At 38.3% G+C, this 19,184-nt stretch overlaps 1 protein-coding gene across 2 annotated transcripts in view; it reads right to left on the minus strand.

Moving 5' to 3' along the window:
- The window catches only part of SLC35D1 (solute carrier family 35 member D1), a 41,547-nt gene extending 27,119 nt beyond the window's left edge, over window positions 1–14,428 (minus strand). The window contains exons 1-8 of one of the 2 annotated variants that reach the window (XM_081144466.1): window positions 13,226–14,424; window positions 12,398–12,431; window positions 12,215–12,301; window positions 11,453–11,520; window positions 9,836–9,907; window positions 8,937–9,005; window positions 6,488–6,590; window positions 2,464–2,556 (exon numbers count right to left, since the gene is read on the minus strand). In XM_081144466.1, coding sequence (XP_081000592.1) covers window positions 2,464–2,556; window positions 6,488–6,590; window positions 8,937–9,005; window positions 9,836–9,907; window positions 11,453–11,520; window positions 12,215–12,301; window positions 12,398–12,431; window positions 13,226–13,428 — 729 coding nt within the window. In that variant the 5' untranslated portion in view covers window positions 13,429–14,424. Of the gene's footprint in view, window positions 1–2,463; window positions 2,557–6,487; window positions 6,591–8,936; window positions 9,006–9,835; window positions 9,908–11,452; window positions 11,521–12,214; window positions 12,302–12,397; window positions 12,432–13,225 lie in introns of both variants that reach the window. The other variant, XM_081144467.1, reaches the window with a different exon arrangement.
- Window positions 14,429–19,184: the final 4,756 nt, after the last annotated feature.

A 19,184-nucleotide genomic window follows, 5' to 3' on the forward strand; every position in this document is an offset into this window, starting at 1 on the left:
ACTTATCTCAGGAATTTAGGAATAGAACTAAACTTAGAATTCTTACTTCTTAAGTTTCAAATTTAATTCACAACCTACAAAACAATACTGATTACTCATATCACTCATATTTTAATTCTGAGCATAGGCAAAGCTCCCTGAGGCACCCCATTCCCAACAAGGACACAGACTTGATCTTCCATTTTATAACCTACAATGCACCCAAAACATTTCTTCTACAAAACCTGTAATAGTTTATTGCTCTGATGGTGGCAGGTCTGCTCCACAAGGTGACTGTATGGTCCTCAAAGGCAAGAATACAACCTAACGCATCTTCTTTTTTCTATCACCTGTGCCTAACACTGTGAGACACACAATAGCACTTAACTATTTGAGAATGTTAGAGTGAGAGCAGATTAAGGAGAGAGTATTAAGAAAAAGATCACGAGATTATAAGACTGTCACCTAGTGTGTCCATCTATACCCCAATAAAAGTGTTATAAGAACCACATTATTCTAATAGGTGAGAGTGAATAAACATGTGAGAATCAAAATACTGGTGGGGTTTGATTACAAGGCAACAATTTCAGCTTCCATAACTAGTTTATTATCCCAACTTGAAAGTATTTAGATGAACCATTATTCTTCCAAAATAAACTTTTCTTGATCTTTGCCTGGCATTTTCATTGGGGAAAAAAGATTACTCAAATTTCACTCCTCTGCTTAAAAAAAAGAAAATAAGAATAAGAGGAAAACTAAATCTCATCCTAATACAGTGGCAGAATAATTTTTCCACAATGAGTAGACATTCTTAATTATATTGCAGCATTCCAAATAAAATGTATGTTACTGAACTATGAAATATGCATGAATTATGCATATAACGTCTAGTTAAATGATAATCACTCTGGAATGAAGAAATTTCTCCTTTGGTTCAGTTTTTTCAAGCAGCTACTAGTCAGTTTCAAGTCAATGAAAATTCCATCTTTGCCAAGTGTGTAGAATAACATACCTACATTAATCCTTCCAACTTTTGCATGTACAGATTGGCCTCAAGATTTGGAATCATCTGTGTTGCCAAGAAGGGCCTGGTTATTTTATATTACATTCTTGCTCCAAAGCTAGAGTGAGGGTTGCTTCTGCCAGAGTCTGCTAGAGGAAGGCAGAACACTGGAAAGACCATGACCTTTGGGGTCAAGCTTGGGTTTAAATCCTGATTCTACAACCCACAGACAGTGTGACATTGGGCTAGTTGCTTAATCTCTCTGAATCTTTATTTCCATCTGGGCAAAAGAGAGATAATTCAAACTTTCTAGAGCTGTATGGGGACTACAATATAACACATACATAAAGTGACTAGTCCATAATAGGGACTCAATAAATGTTAGTTTCTCTTCCCACGTTTTTTGCAGCCACAAAATACCTACTTAACACTGTTCATTAGTCAAAGCAATAGCTCTGTTTTCTACTTTGGTGTCATTTGTAGGCCTGCTGGCAGCCAGGTCACACAGTTCATTAAGACCATCACACATGTTGAAGATGATCTGTGCCAGTTTTTTTTTAAAGAAAGTTCTTGATGAAAAAAACAAAAAACAGCTTTATAAACAGTCTTTGCCTACCTTTGATTCAACAGCAATTTTTTACAGTCTAACTACTTTCAAAAACCTTTTCTTTATTTTGCTCCCACTGATTTGTGGGAATTGTCACTGTTATTAGAGTAAATAACCAACACATTTATTCTGAAAAACTACTAGCCAGAGGAATCATTAGAAGGATTGTTGGTACAGAAATCCTTGGCAGAATTCTAGGTTTCCATTTATGTAGTTTGCAAAATTTTGTGAAATCTAACAAAATGGTATTAATTTTTTGCCTATGAATATGAGCTTGTTTTAGAGAAAAAATTTTGTCTGGATTTATTTTGTTACTCTATTTTGGGTTTATTTAGTTAAACATTTGCAAAAAGTGAGTAAACTATTATATTATTTGCTATTTATATGGTTGTCACCACACAGTGCTAAATATCTCCTGAGGGAAAAAACCAGTTTGGGATTTAAGCCAGGATGACAAATTTTACACCAAAACAGAGAGCTTCTAGAGATGCCTAGAATTTTAAATCTGAAGAATTATACTATTTCAAGATTTTTTTTGTTTTTCAAAGGTAGTTTGCTACTATTCCTATTTTGTAGTTTAGTAGAAATGTAAAAATTTCCTTCATCTATCCTTCTGGCTCTATAAGAAAAGGACACTAGTAGGCATGTACTATTTTTATGTTGGCAACCGGAGCTGTTTTGAGCCATTTTAGTACTATCCAATTCTTATGCCAAGAAAAAAGGTTAGCATGACATTAGCAAGCTAAAAAGTACATTCTCAGTCTTTGGTCCCTTAATAAGCACATTACTTAACAACTCCACCATTTATCTTTTGTCTATACATAACAATACAATTAAAAAATATACACCATTAAACCATAGTTAGAAAGCCTACCTTTTGTGCATCTCCTGTAAAATACGAAATGGCCAGGGTGGGCAGAATCATGAACAGTGCATTGTAATAGAGCAGACCATATTTTCCCAGCTCCTAGGACAGTAAACAATTAGGTGTTTCATTTGGTTCTAGCAGATAAATATACAAAACCCGACATAAAGTACTACCCTCATTATACACGCACCTACACACACACCTCCTGCACAATATACAAAGCAAATTAGGCAAGTCAGAAGTTCTCAAACATTAAGAAATAGCCTAAGCTTTCTAAAGAAAAATAAAAAATACATGTTTTAAAATTAATTTAAGGTAAATTCCTTGAGTGTTTAAAATCAGAGAAATAAAAATGACATCAACTATTGCCTCAAAACAGTAAATATGGAAGAGATTATTTTGAACAAATGTACACATCTCAATAGAAATTCTTCCTTGAAGCCCTTCCCTTTCCAGAACTGAATAAAAAATCATTAAGTTAGTCTTGGACTTTTCAGAACCATAGCAGAGTGCCATTTAAAAGAGATGGATGGCTCTGGCCAGTGTAGCTCAGTTGGTTGGGCATTATCCTGGGCACCGAAAAGGGCACATACCCGGATTGTGGGCTTCATCCCCAGTAGGGTACGTGCAGGAGGCAGCCAATTGATGTTTCTCTCTCACATTGATGTTTCTCTCTCTCTTCCTCTCCCTTCCTCTCTCTCTAAAAAAATCAATAAAAAAATATTTAAAAAAAATTTTAAGAGAGAGAGATGGATGGACAGACTCACACATGTACCAACACAGACACCTATAACTTCCCAGTGAAGTATTTCTGTAAATGCATAGGTGAAGTACATTAAAAATGAAGATTACTATATCTACAATTCCCTAAACATAGTATGACTAGTTGTACCTCAGCTACTAGGGAGCAATGAGGACCACGCACATCTTCAAACACAGGGAGCCTATGAGAACTCTGGGTCTACCTCTGACTCACACACTTCTGGGGCATTTCATTGGGATGCAGTCACCTTAAAAAGTAGGCCAGAGTTTGGCAGGTCAGGGGGCTGAAGAAGTAGTAAGGACAAGGACATGATATTTGCCTAACTTCTGTGATTAAAAGATCACTGAATTATTAAAAAAAGTCAAACTAACTTCTCAAAAGAAGCTTTGAAAACAAATATCCAATAACAGAAAACTAGTTAGACTATGATACAACCATACAAAGAAACATTATACAGCCATTAAAAATGTTTAATACTGAGAGGTGTTCATGAAACAGTAGTAGGTGAAAATGTGTTAGAAAACATTATACAGCATTGCTCTTTAAAAATTTTACACATAGTTAAGTGTGTACATAAGTGTGTGCACACACACACTAAAGGATATCCACCAAAACGGTGCTTCTCACTTGATGGTAGAATTAAGGAAGATTTCTATTTTCTTCCTCTTGCTTATCTATGCTTTCTACTACTTTTATTATAAATATGTATTACTTGTGTGATTTCTTTAAAGTTAAAAATGTTTTAAATTCAACAGCTGCATTCATGTCTAAAATGCAGCCCTAAGTTTTCATGCCACATTACTCATGATTATAAGCAGTCCTGGGATTATACATAATAAAAACTCCCGATCAAAAGCTTCTCAGTGGGGCCATACTGCCTCTCGGATAAACCAAAAAACTGATTGCTTATGGCGACCACAAGCATCAGTGAAAAGGAATGTCTCACTTCTAAGGCAACAAGGAAAAAGCCATAGGACAAAACCACCTTAAACAGGACTCCAGTCAGCCAGAGGCATAAGTGTTATCCATCTCTTAAAGAGGATGCCTACACACCACACAAACACACACACATACACACACACCCATCCAGATAACTGACAAATGCCAAACTGTTCTGTTTTTCTTTTCACATTTTAACTGTTTTGAATATCTTTCCTCCTGCTTTTTAAAGAAAGTACATAGACTAAAATTTAACTTAGGGCATCATTATAAACATGCAGTACTATATTGTGTGGGGTTTTTTTTAACTGATCTTAGAAAGAGAAGGGAGGCAGGGAGGGAGGGAGAAACATGTGAGAGAGAAACATCGATCGGCTGCCTCTTACACAGGCCCCTAACAGGGATGGAACCCGCAATCTGGGTTATGTGCCCTGACCAGAAATCGAACCCACCACCTTTATGTGTATAGGACAACACTCTAACCAACTGAGCCACACTGGCCAGGGCTATATTTTGTTCTTATGTGGTGTTGCACTTAAAGCTGTTTAATAGCCCCTGAATCATTTCTGAGTACTCCATCTGATTTTTATAGTTTTCTTGTTTGTTTCTCTTATTGTTAGCTGACCTTTTATACTGCTGGTAAGCCTCTCTCTGCATCTAAAAAGAATCCATCTTCTAGTTTGTTGCTCCTAATCCATGCACTATGAAAGCAGATCAATAATGCTTAAAAGGTCTCATACAAATAAGTCACAAGTCATTTCTATGAAAGGAACTAAAGGGCTCTCCTGGGAATGAAATACTCAGAAATCCTCTTTGCTTTTTTCTATGTTCCAGGATATACTCTAGACTGTGCTGTACAATATGATAGCCACTAGCCATATGCAGCTATTTCAATTTAATTACAATTACATTAAACTACTAATTCAGTTCCTCAGTAGTACAGTCACTTATCAAGTGCTCAACAGTCACATGTGGCTAGTGGCAACCATTAATGGACAGTAGAAATACAGAAGATTTCCATCGTCACAGAAAAACTCTACTATGACAATACTGAGAGAGATGAGGCTGCTGGAAAAATGAAATTTTATTATTCATACCTATTTTCCAAAGCAGCAAATGAGCTGGAGGGGGGAAAAATGGGATAAAAACTAAATCTCTAACTGGTCTCTTTCCTTTTGCTATTTCAAAAAGATAAATTTTTTAATAGTGGCTTCCATTAAAATGCAATCATCATACAGAATTGTCAAGACAAGTACATGGAAAACAAGACATAAAAGTTATGTTTAAAGAAAATTTGTTAGAAACAGATCTACACTGTCCCTAGTTCTTCAAGGATATTAAAAAATAAATATTCTCTGAAAACGAGAGGTATTGGGATGGTCATGCATCTTAGGGTTGTTTCTGGAGAAGGCAAAGCCCCTTGCCAAGATGATACAAACTCAATATTAATACTACTATAGAGTAGATAGGTCATTGATATTTATTATCTGAACTCCAAAAAAGGACCAGAAGTAGTTTCAGAAATACTGCACAAACTAAGCAGATAAGGTCATCTGACTGAAAACACGGGTAGGAGAATATGATAAAGCCATGGTCAGTTACAATGAGATAAAATACACCAGCTATTCAGGAAAAACTATGGTGACATCTATGATAAATATCTCATGTGGGTCCCCATATAGGATACATTATGATAAAAAGGACAACTCCTTCAATAACAACCCTATGATATGTAAAGCTCAGTTCCATATAGCCTCTTCTTATAATAATGTAATCTTACACCATAATGTAATAAAGCAATGTGGCTCAAATACTCAGCTTTCTGATTATCTGACTTGATCTAAAAATAAAATTTAGTGTGTCTATACACAAAGTATATAGTAGAAAAACTAACAACAAATGTCTTTAAAGCCTTTGTGTGCATGCTGCAAGTTGAGAGAGAAGAGCTGGGTATACAAAGTTCATGTGTATGAGATCTAGGCCAGGGAACTCGGTGTTGCCCCTCAGAAAGATCGTAATGCTCCCTAAGGTTTCCCATTATTTGAAGGACAAATACACAAAGTCCATTCTTTTTCTGCAGTCCCTTCCAACACTCACTTCTCTTCAAATCTGCTCAAGGGCTTTCAGATATTTCTTTCTTGTCCAGTTCCCTCACCAAGGCCTCTAGAATACATCCATGAATATTTATAAACTACTCTCAGAGATCCTGTTTCTTTACCATCCCTCCTCAATATTCTTCTTTATTCCCCGCTTCTTCCCTGACAAATTGACATTATCATTCCCAAGACTGGTAAACATCTCTTAAAGAAACTTTAGATTGCTACCTACCTTTGAATCTAATTTTTGTTTTACATATGCGCCATTTGCTGCTGTCAGGGCATCATTTATCAAAATAAAAACATATCCTTCCAGATCAAAAGCCAAGTCAGAGCTGCAAAACATAAGCAACACTTTAACACCAACTTACATTTAAAGAACATGCATTTAATTTTAAGTAGATCTGAATAGAGTATTTGCAACAACATATTCTTATCTAGGTAAATGAAGATTAGGCATTTTATCAACTACTAGTATTTCTTGATTTCTAGCTACAAACTGAAATTTTTATATTAAGTAGAGTCTTCAGAAATGCAAAATACTAACACTTAAAATCATTAGCAATAAACAATCATGTCAGTTAAATAGCACACTGCTCTGAAGTCAAAGTCAGACCACAAGCAGCAACCAAATTCACTATCACATCTGAAGCAGGCAGAAGGCATCAGAGTTCAATTTCACAGGTAAGGAAACCAAAAGGATGAGTTGTTAATACATCATTTTCCAAAGGTTCATGTAAAAAGTAGGACTATCTTGCACAGGTGGTTGGGCCACTAGGTGGAATTTCTGAAGTGTGGATCATGGTTAGTTCTGAGATCAAGCTACAACAGTGTCCAAAAGCACACAGTTAAGAACTCAAATACTGTGCTAATTGCGTAATGCTCCTATGTGGTATAACTTAGTGGCATTAGGGAAACTAAAGTTTTCTAGTATTTAGTAGAGATAAGAATGTATTAAATTCAACAGAATAAATGAAAATCTGAGAAAAGTATGCCTTCAGCCCTAGCCAGTTTTGCTCAGTGGTTAGAGCGTCAGCCTGCAGACTGAAGGGTTCTGGGTTCAGTTCTGACCAAGGGCATGAACCTTGGATGCAGGCTCAATTCCCCCACCCTGGTGATGCAGAAGGCATCCAGTCAATGTGTCTCTCTCACATTGATGTTTCTCCCTTTCTCTCTCCCCCCCCCCCCCACTCTCTCTGAAAAGCAATGGAGAAAATATCCTTGGGTGAGGATAAAAAAAAAAAGAAGAAGAAAAGAAATGTATGCCTTCACATTTTAGCACCCTATCTAAATAATGGTCCCACATTCTGTGATTTTGCAAAGATACTACATATTTGTACCTAAACTACTACATGGAACAAGACTTCTGAGGAGCTCTACGCCACTGCAATTTTAGGCAGAACAAGCCTAATGCACACACCCTCTTTCAAGCAGCCTGACAACCCTAATTTCAGACTCCCTTCCTTCCTCCCAATCTCTTTCCCAAGTAAAATCTTCTAATTAGACAAGTCTGGTCCAGATAGCAATCCTCCTCAGAAATCTTGCAGGCCAGATGTTAGCTCTGAGAAACCCCTATCGTTTGGCTCAATTTTGGATCCCACCAGCTAGCTTCAAGGAAATGCTTCTAAAAGAAAGGTAGGATGCTCATATAGAATTTTTCTCCAAGGCAATAATATCTAGAAGGAAAAGCAGTTAACTATATAATGAAATTCCAGTAACCAACTATTCTATTCCCCCCTTTTTTAACAATGAAATTTCACTTGGAGATTTAGGGTGGAATAGAATTTGACTTATATTCTCACCCCCTCCCTGTCTATACCACAGGGATATGATGAAGGTAAATGAGCCAATCCAAGAGGACCAGTGTAACTCCCAAATGAAAAATATCAATCAGACAGAATTTGTGGCATTAGTATCCCATATATGCAGGTCCTAGGCTAAGTAAAATGTTATAGAAGGCTTCTAACCATCATCTTAATTTTCTGAGTCTTTGGATATACATTTTCTCCACCCATTTGAAAACTAAAACTTAAGAACAATGGAGAAAGTTTTAATAATTTAATAGACTATCCAAGTTATGGCATTTGTGATATATCTTAAGTGAAGCCAAATAAAGCAATTCTATTATTTATTATTCCACAAGGCAAATAATTCATTATCATTTGCCATTTCTGAGACACTATTTTCTTTAGCAGCATAAAAAGTAAAAATACGCCACATGGTTTATAAAAGCACACAGGCTCTGAAGACGGGCAGAAAGATTCAAATTCCAGCCAGCTCTGCTATTTACTAGCTGTATGACTTTGAACAAGTTACTGAATTTTAGTTTCCTCAACTACAAAATAGAAAAATTATATCCACACCTTCCAGAGTTGTGAATATATAACATGTAAAAAATGTCAAACAAATTGCGTGGCATGTGGTATGTGCTCAATCAGTAGAAGACAGTATAATAAATGCTAAATTACATGAATTTAACTTTTAGGACTCCCAAGAATCTGATTTTACCAGCCTTGATTTTAACAAACCCCAAAAGATTTAACTTTTAAAGCATCTTTTGGATGCTTTTCAAAGATATGATTCTTATTTGCCTATAAAAATTATCTTTATTGGTAAATCATCATTAATACTTATTGATAATTTCTAATGTGCTCATAAGCTTATATAGGTCCATGTCTTACCTGGCAGCTACAAAGGCTCCAATAATCATTGCAAATACAGTCATCTTAATACTCCAAGAAAAAGTCTTCCTATTAAAAAAAAATTAAATATATACATGTGGCTTTATTCACAAAGATATTTTATAACATGGGAAAAAAAAAAAAAAAAGACACCTTTGAAAAAAGCTATAAAGTCATATTTTAAATGTTTCCAAGGAATTGGATATTTAAAAGACCCCTCTTATTAAGCAAAATCTTATATACATAAGTATACTCTTTTTTTCCTTATTCTTATCATTTGTTATTATTGAGCCTGAATTTCAGCAAATAGGAATTTCTTTAAGAAGAAAAAGGTCACACACATTTGTAGTAAAAGTAGCCAAGACAAGAACACTATTTAAAACCTATACTGCCCTGGCCGGGTGGCTCAGTTGGTTGGAACGTTGTCTTGTACATCAAAAGGTTGTGGGTTTGATTACCAGTCAGTGCACAAACAGAGGTTGCAGGTTCCATCCCTGATCAGGGCAGGTAAGGGAGACAACCGATTGATGTTTCTCTCTCCCCCTTCCTCTCTAAAAATCAACAAAAACATATCCTTGAGTAAGGATTAAAAACAAAACAAAAATAATATATTGTTTCTGACCTGGCTTCACCCAATGACAGCAGTTGGTATAGGAATTCTTGAAAGTATATCTCATGTTCAGACAAGTTTCTAACTCCAATTCATAACCTTCCCAACTACTACTCCCATAAACTATCAATTCCTATAACAAAGGGATAAAGTTGCTTAAACTTTCCAAAAGATAAAGTAGAAGCAATACAAATAATTTTAATATTTTTATTAAACAATTATTATCTGGCTACCTTTTTAAACTGGTTTGAGTTTATTAAAGACTAGATATATCAGAAATTTAGCTCACTTGAGTAAAACTCCTTCAGCAAACATTGTAAACAGTATGGAGAACCTTCTCAGAACTGTAAACATTGGCAAGCTGCAAAAAAAACCCAAAAAACATAATTAGGTAAAATAGTTTAACAATTTATTTTTTAACTGTTTTAAAAGATTTTCCAAATTATTATTTAAAAAATTCCATGCTGATTAGTCTGTGATTAAATTAAGCCCTTATTTCTCTCTAGAAAGAATTCTTATTTGAAAGCCTGAAAGGGCTGCTTTTACAAAACTACTAGAAGTGAGAAACACTGAAAATGGTAGAGATCATACATCTATTATCAAAGACTACTAACAGCCACATTTTTATTTTACTTATTATGTATACATCCTGATAAGTAATCATGTTAGTCTTTAAGAGAAAAAGACCTCTTTCTCCTTTCTTTACTGACCTCCCTTCCCACTCCCAACCCTCCAAATAACATCTACGATAATCTTACTCCATGAGACATTCCTTAATTGTCCTTCTGTGGAAGTAATTTTGTCTTCCTCTAAATTCCCAGATAATTTCGCTTGCACTGATCAAACATATAGCCTCTTGTAATACAGTTATTTATGAATATATCTCATCTCACTAAAAAGTGCCTTATATTTAGCTGGCAAGCAAAGATAGGGTGTGAATGAATGGATGACAATGGATGAAAGAGAGCAAACTCTATTAAGCAGCCTTTGCAGAAGGTCTGCATTTCTTTCCAAGTGGGTAATGAGATGGAAAAGGATGCCCTGCCCATGATAAATATGACTTCCATGGAACACTCTCCAGAGATATCATTATGGTCATTCTGTCAAGTTTCTTGGGTCTAAAGAAAGAGGAAATGGGAAACACTTTGTCTCTGATCCTCAGAGATCTCCCCATTCTGTTTTACAATCATCCAGTAAGTATGACAGGGGTTTAGCTCACATGGAAGTGGTGAAGCTATGCGTTTCTGTTAAATGGTTTCCCTGTGTGTATAATTTTAACATTACATACACCCAACACACACTATACTCCTTAAGTGGAGAAACCAAGAATTGGGAGGTTATAAGATAGTAAGATGGTGTTGTCATAACATAGAGAGCTATCACTTCTTTCTAAAAGTGAATACGCTGCCTCTACAGGTATATAGCAGTGAATAAAATATTAATCATACTTAAATCAGAGTTCCGTCTGATGTTATTTTAACATGCTAAAGTAAAAACTACAGAAGTTCTCATATCCACCCTCTGATTTTGCTTGTGGAATTGTCAAAAATATTATATTCATAAATTGTATTTAAAAATTTAAATTCCAAAAGCCAAGCGTATATCCTTCACTACTATAGAGCTGGAAAAATAATGAACATCTCCTGTCACAGCATTTTATAACATTTTAAGACTTCTATCATCTCAAACTGAGGGATAAAAATCCAAAACAAACAAAATCTTCTCTCTTTAAACTTAAAGAGCTTAACCTAAAACCTTTAGTGTGATCTTCAATAATTAGTAACAGAAGCTTTCTGGTCCTTTCATTTATTTCAGAATCAATAACGATGTGTTAAATATTTGACATTCAAGTACAATTTTAAGAGTATATTATATAACCTCACTAGTAAAATAAAGTTATCCATACTTCAGTTTCTTTGTGCTGAACAGTCCCGTGATTTGGTTCCCAAAATATAGTAGAGGTAGTGGAAACGTCTAGAAAATTTAAAAAGGGATAACAAAACTCAATAATAAAGATAGCCAAAACAGGGCCTTTCAAACAGAAACAGTTATGTTTATATGATTAAATTCTTTCCCTTTAAAACATAAGATTAGTTCTCATATACAATTCTGGCCCCCATATAGTGCCCAAAAAACATTATTCCTCGATAAACAGCACTACTATGGCAGAAAGAGAGAGGAAAGCATGGGAGGGAGGGCACACAAACATGAATATGATCAAACATGTGGGACAAACACATCCTTTGCTTTAAAATATGATAATGTGTTAGCCCACAACTCTAATGTCAGCAGAAAAAGGAAATGCATTTCATCTTCATGTGGCGCCAAGCAGATGCAGACAGAAGAATAAGAAAATAAACCCGAAGAAAAATGAATGAAGAATACACTGGCTAGATTAGATGAAGAACAAGCAAGATGGTTGTACTCCCAAAAAGTGTTCATTAATTAAAACAGAACCCGTGATTTCTAGGGGCTTTTTTTCCTTAATTTTAAAGAGATTGTGGAACTTTTAAAAAATACATATCACAACACTTCTTCTTTACCTTCATTATACCACTCTGGATTGGGGGACAGTTTTTAAATGTGCAAGGCACTGATTAAAAATATATATATACATACGGTGACTTCTTTTCAGAAAATAAAGTCTCCTTTCTTTCTTTGTTTTTACCTTTCGAGGTACATTACTGTCAAGGTCAGGAAACTTGACTACTCTGAGGGCCTTTCCCACCCAGAGAACTGCCACTGTGGCCACCATCTGTAAACAGAGAACACAGATTCACTGTCCCACACATAAAGACACACACACAAGCTCTCAGGGCATAACCACGTAATGCTGAAGATTCCAACTGACCTGGCCAAGTCCAACACATAGTGAGGAGGGAAATCTACAAAATGGTAGAGAGGGGGAAAAAAACACAGGGTCAGAAAAACCCAAATGTAGCTCTGTGAATTCCCTTTGCACCTAGGCAACCTTAAAATGCATTTTGATACCAAATACACTCATGTCAGCCCCTAACGCAAGTGAAAATGGGTGAGAAAAATCTCTGCGTGTTCGAGGCAACACCGCTGATTTCGTGCCCTGGGGCGGCCACTTGGCCGCACGTCGTCCGATGCTACAATTTCAGTCCGCTGCCTGCAACGGATTTTTTGAAGGAAACGAAGCCTGGGTCTCTTCAACGGTTTCACACCTTTCAGGCAGAAATGCTTCTGCCTCAGGGTCCCCGGGACAGCATCGAGGCTTATTATAAATGGGCTTGAGGATGCGCACCCCAGAGGCTGTCAGCGAATTCGGGGAACCCTGAAGCCCCAGCCCCCGGCCCGGGCTTCGGAGAAGGGAGGGGATCCCTCGCTCTGCTCCCTCCCTGCCCTGCCCGGGGAACAACAGGTCACGAAGCAACTTCGCCCGGGCGCTCGGCGGGGAGGGCGCTGCGCGGCGGGCACCGCAGGCGGGCGCGCTCTGAACGCGGCCCCGGACGCGAGCCGGGCCGCCCGGAGCTCGGCGCCGGGAGCGCGACCCCAGCCCCGCCGCCGCCCGGGCCGCGGGGCCGCCGCCAGCCCTCCCCAGCTCCGGGCCAACTTTGTTCAGCTTTAACTTCGGAGCCAAAGTCCAGGGAGCCGGCGTCCCGCCGCCGCCGCCCACTCCTGTCCGCGGCCTCGGCCGCCGCCGCCTCGGCCCTACCTGTAATTGGTGAGCACGCTCTTGTTGACCACCACGATGAGGAAGGAGCTCACGCCGTAAAAGCCGGCGGCCAGCAGCTTCAGGAACACGGTCAGCGTTTCGGCCGACGCCATCCCCAGCTCCTCCTCATGTCTGTGTGTGGAGGATTTCGCGGGGGCTTCTCCTTTAACCCGGGCATGCTGACGTCTATGAACTTCCGCCATGGCTGCGGCGGCGGCGGCGGCCTGTGAGGGGAGCGGCGCGGGGGCCTGCGGCGGCAGCTCGCGGGGGACCAGCGGGGCCGGAGCCGGCGGACTGGGCAGGCTGCGCGCTCGCCGCCTGGGCTCCCCGCACAGCCGCCTCCCGTCCCCGCCCAGGGGCAGGAATGCCGGGGTTCACACCCCCAGGACTTTGCTCCGGCTTGGGGCAACGCGGGGTCAGAGGGGAGGGGCCATGCGGGGCCGGGCCTGGGCAACAGATGGAGAGGGCCTGGAGAAGGGGCAGCGGGGACCCTGAGTGCGGGGCGCGAGGCAGAGGAAACGCGGGGGACCCACGCGGGGACACTGGGACGCCAGACCGCCAAGCACGGCAGCTGCGCGGCGCCGCCACCTCGCGCCTGCGCGCGAGCCGCGCCTGGTCTCCCGGCGGCTGCGCACCTGGGACGCGGAGGCTGCGGGCGGCCGGGCTGGGAGCGTGTTCTCCAGGTGGCCACAGCGACAAAAATGCACACCTTCCACCGCGTAGCAGGAGGCTGGCGGGTAGTTCCCAGGTAGTGTAAGTCTAGTCTCATTTTGAAAGCTCTTGTGGTCTCTCTTGCAGTGGGTCAGAGCCACTCCAAAGGAGCAGATGTGGATCAGAAGTCCTCAGCTTTTCATTCTAAATTGCCTCCGGCTTTTTACGTTTTCTGAACCCAGAAAACATCAAACATACACTCGTTGCAGATCAAGGGGAGAATTTTTTAAGAAAAGTATTGATATGTCGAAAAATGTAGGAAGATAATCAAGCACTTTGTAGACTGGTGAAAGAGCAGGGTGTTGGGAGCTGAGTTCCGATTCTAGGTTTCGTAGAAATGCCTCCTCACTAGCTGTGTGCTTTTGGGCCAGTTGGTTGAGGTCCGTCAGCCTGCATCTCCTCATTTCTGTGAAGATAAAGCTAGCACAGAGCTAGTTTTCAGTAAATGGTAGGCATTATTATATTATTATATAACAAATCATTATCAGCTTAAGCAAAGAAATGACATCTAATTTTAATGTCAAGAAAGAAAAAGAACTTTGAATTATTTCCGTAGTTTGTATCTTTTTATATCTTTTTTATGTATTTTTCAATTGTAAAAATATTCATAACATAAACTTACCATTTTAACCTTTTTTTAGTGCGGTAAAATATGCATAATATAGAATTTATTATTTTAAGACTTTTTGTGTACAGTTCAGTAACATTATGTACACTGACATTATTGTGCAACTCTCACCCTTACCCATCTCCAGAACATTTTCATCATCTCAAATTGAAATTACATAAGCACTAAACAGTAACTGCCCCCTCAATCCTCTAGGAACCACTATTCTTTCAGTCTCTATGAATTTAACTACTCTCTGTACCTCATATAAGTGGAATCATACAGTATTTGTCCTTTCGTATATAACATTTTCATTTAGCATGTTTTCAAGTTCATCCACATGTAGCATGTATCAGAATGTTCTTCCATGATATGCATCTTTTGATCTATGTCTTTTGTCTTATTCTGGGAACACCTGGTTCTTCTAATGTTGCTTAGGAGCAACTGGGTGACCTCCTTCACATGCTTCACAGGGCTTAGGCAATATGGCTCCTGCCCACATCTCCAGAGGCAGGCACTCCTTGTATTTCTCTTCCTAAGCTGCAGCTAAGTCAAACTATATCCATTCCCTAAAGAACAATGTGAGTTCCAGTGTATTTACTTCTGTTTTTACTCACATTCCCTCCATCTGGGATGCTTTTTCTCTCTCCCCTATTCCCGTCTCCTGAAGAACTCCTACTTTTCATTCAGTGTTTCGGCAAAACATTACCCTCTCTCTGAGTGCCTTCCTTCACTCTTCTCTCCACAAGAAGTGACATCTCTTTTTTGTCCTCCTGCCACCCCATCTTTGTGCATCCCCTTTACAGAGGCTCTGGAATTACATGTTTACATGTCAGTGAGCTTCTACTAGACAGTGAGCTTCTTGAGAACTGGGAGAGGCAGGGACACCTAGGACAGTTTAGATGTTTTTATTAACTGAACCAATGAATGATGAAACCTTTTAGCAGTGAGGAAAATGGCTAAATTTCTTTCTTAACTGCTAGCGGCAGAAGGAAACTAACTAGAAAGTTATATTTTGAGAAACATTCCTTGTGAAAAAATTATTATAAAATATTAATGTCCTTCATGGCAAAAGCAAACAAGCGAAAAAGACATATTACATAAGTATCTTCTCTTCCTCTCCCACCCCAACTCCCTCTCAGAGGAAGCAATTGCTAGCAGTTTGGAGGCTATGTTTAGAGCCATTTTCTGTGCATATATGAACACATACCTACATATAAATATTTATGCGCATATTTTATACATTTTAAACATGCATGGAAAGAACCAGGTCAGAACACTGATCTTCAAACCAGACACTGCCTCTGACACTAATTTTGTGGCCTTGGGCAAGTTATTTGATATTACTGTACTTTAGTTTCCTTATCTGTAAAATGGGGATAACAATAGTATGTACTTCAGAGTGGTGGTGAGAATTAAATGGGTCAATAATGGTAAAGTACTTAAAACATAGCACACTTATAAACACTTTATAAGTGATTATAATAATAATTACTCTTAATTATTATTATCATTCAACCTCTTTTCACTTAGTATTCCTTGAAGGCCTTTCTGTGGCAATATAGAAACTCTACCTCATTCTTTTTAAAAATGACTGCAGAGAATTCCATCAGCTAGATGCATCATAGTTCATGTAATGCGTCCTATGAACATTTAGGTTGTTGCCAGTTTTTCGGTTCATGAACAATTCAGCCTTGATTATCCTTGTCCATTCAACTTCGTACAGGTATAAGTTTCTAGAAGTGGAATTGCTTAATTAAAGACTACAGTTGATTTTTTAAAGTAGTAGAATTAACAACTTGATCTCTAAGGCGGTTGTACCAATTTTACATTCCCATTAACACTATGAAAATAAAACTATCTTTTAAAAGTCACATGACAACAGTGGAGGTCACTAAAAGAGGCCAGATAATAGTTCAAGTGCTGCCCTGTGGAGTATGAAATGCTAAGTGTAAATTTCTGCAATAAATTAATTGCAGTTACACAAAATGAAATAAAAATAAATCTCCTAAAAGTACTGGTCCAAGCAATTACTATTGTTTTTCTAAGCATGATTGCATTATTGGTTAACAAATATTTAAGATCTATCACAGACAGGCCAAGAACTGCATTGAATTTTCTCAACACCAGTAATGATTTGTGGACCTTCAGTAAAATACTTTTAAGGCTAACAGAGTCAAGCATTCTCAATAGGTTCCCATAAAGATAAGATAGGTGCCCATACTGTAGTAGGGTGTTTATTATAGGTATTTAGACTTGTAGGTATGTTTAGGTATTTTAGGTACTTGAACCTGTTTCTTAACCTCAGTAATATTAATCACAGAGTTATATGTGGGAGGTTTATATATTATTTGATAAAACTGAATAAATATTGGACCATATCTTAAAAAGCTGTATAAAATTGTAAAGACTGGATTTAAATATTCTCAATGATACACAAATCTGTTTGGGAATCTCAAAATATATTGTACATCTTGCTAGGTGGAATTACTAGCAGAAAAATCTTTGTAATTAAATCATGTCTTTTTATCAAAACATTGCTTTAGCCATGATGTATCTCCATGAATGAGATTGATTCTATACACTACTTGTTAACATGACTCATATTATTTCTTTTCCCTGCACTTCCCACTTCCCCTTGGTTCACTTGCTCTTCTTATACTGGAATTAATATAGGCCTCTTTTGGTGTTCACCTTCTTTCACCAATTTCTGTTTCATTGCCAGGCTAGATCATACCCAATGTCCTGCTGTGTTGCATCACTAATTACATTATAGCCAGGGAACAAAGATTATCTGTGTTTTCTATTTGAACAATGCTTTTAAAATTCTGAGAAGCAAAAAGCATGAAAGGAGCATGGGGCTTCTCTACAGCGCCTCACACTTCTCTATAATGGGCTGGAAGGAATGAACTTATTGACCATATGATGAGTCTGGCCATGTACAACTGAAATTCATTGTCTCATTTCATCCTTACCTACATAGGAAGAAGGTGAGTGAAACAACTAATGAACAGGAAAACAAGAGTCGAGAGGGAGTATTCGGCATATCCTGAGTCCTGAAGCTCTAAGTGACTGTACAGATTTAGCCCAAGTCTGTGCTCTTCTACTAGACAATCCTGACTCATTTTGACTAGGTGGACATACTTTCTTTTAAAAGATATTCTTGCAATGCCATAACCTCCTTCAATTACCAAGTTTAGTGTTTATCAACCCTATGAAGAAGAATATCCAAGAGACAGAAACAGCAATCTATTGAAGTTATAGTCAATCATGACCCATTCACAAATACTACCATACCAGTTATCAAATCAGGCATTTTCAAAATATAAAGACATTTCAAACTCAATATGTTTATGATTGAACTTCATCCTAATCAACTTCTTTCAATCTTCTGTCTCAGTGGATTGGCCTTACCATCCACCTATTCACCACAGCTCTTCCCTCTCTATAACCACCCCTCAATCACCCTACAACTCACACCAAATTAGTTTTATCCCCTCCACTGCACTGAGCTGCTCAGTCCTAAGTCACCAATGACCTCCATGGAAACAAACCCAGAAGACACCCTCAGTCCTTCCCCTGCTTGACCACTCTGCAGCACTTGCACTGCTGATCCTCTCCCTTCCTTTAGCTGCACTCTCTTCCCTTGACTCCTGGGATGCCACACTCTCTCGAACTTCCCCTGGTTCTCTGGGTGCCCCTTCTCATTCTGCTTTGCCGGTACCTCCTCTTCTATATTAGCTCCATGAGCAAGAGTTGATTCAAGTTTTAGAAAACATTTGTGAGCTCTCTAAAAGATGCAAAATTGAGAATGTAAAATGAGGCACAAAAATGGATATCTACTTAATATAAGAAAAGACATCAGAACTAAGAAATTTTAAATTTTAAGTCTGGCAGAAAATTAATATATTTTTCTTGTCAGTCATATTTCTATAATTTTTTCTATATTTTGCTGCACATTTTTTACTGTTGCTGAATGTGATCTCTCACACACACACACACACACACACACACACACACATAATTTTAGGCATGAAACAGCTCTGGCCACCAACACAGGCATCAATTAGGATGAACTAAGGATTGTATGTCTGCTTTGCCCCTGACTGATATAAGAGCACAACCAATCAGGTGGTGCCCATTACCAGGGGGTTTATAATATATTTTTGATAGAGGTAATAGAAAAATAAGTCAGCCTTTCTTCTAGTATTGTTTGACCAGTTTGTTTTTATTATTAATAAATGGGATTTTTAAAACAGGCATCCTCACACCCAGACAAACTCACTGTAGCACTGCCTCAAATGTGCCCTACAAACACATTCTGATAAGTTCTATTTTGCACGATTACCATCAAAACAGAAAAAATGCATAGTGTGTTATTAACAGCATACACTACATTATTATTTGCAAATAAGAAAACTTTTATATTGGATTTACTGGGGTGACATTGGTTGAGAGACTTCTGTTTTGACTAAGTATTGATGAGACCAAATTCTCTGATAATAACTATTTGTCTGATGATTGAAGGAAGGTTTCAGATACAGCTCTAGACTCTGTTTCAGATGTTTTTTCTCTTCATCTAGTCACAAACTTTTGAAACTGACCACTGTAGGACACATTTTATTTCATAATGTGTCCTCT

This window comes from Miniopterus schreibersii, assembly GCF_964146895.1.
Source record: "Miniopterus schreibersii genome assembly, chromosome: 8".
Lineage (NCBI taxonomy): Eukaryota > Metazoa > Chordata > Mammalia > Chiroptera > Miniopteridae > Miniopterus > Miniopterus schreibersii.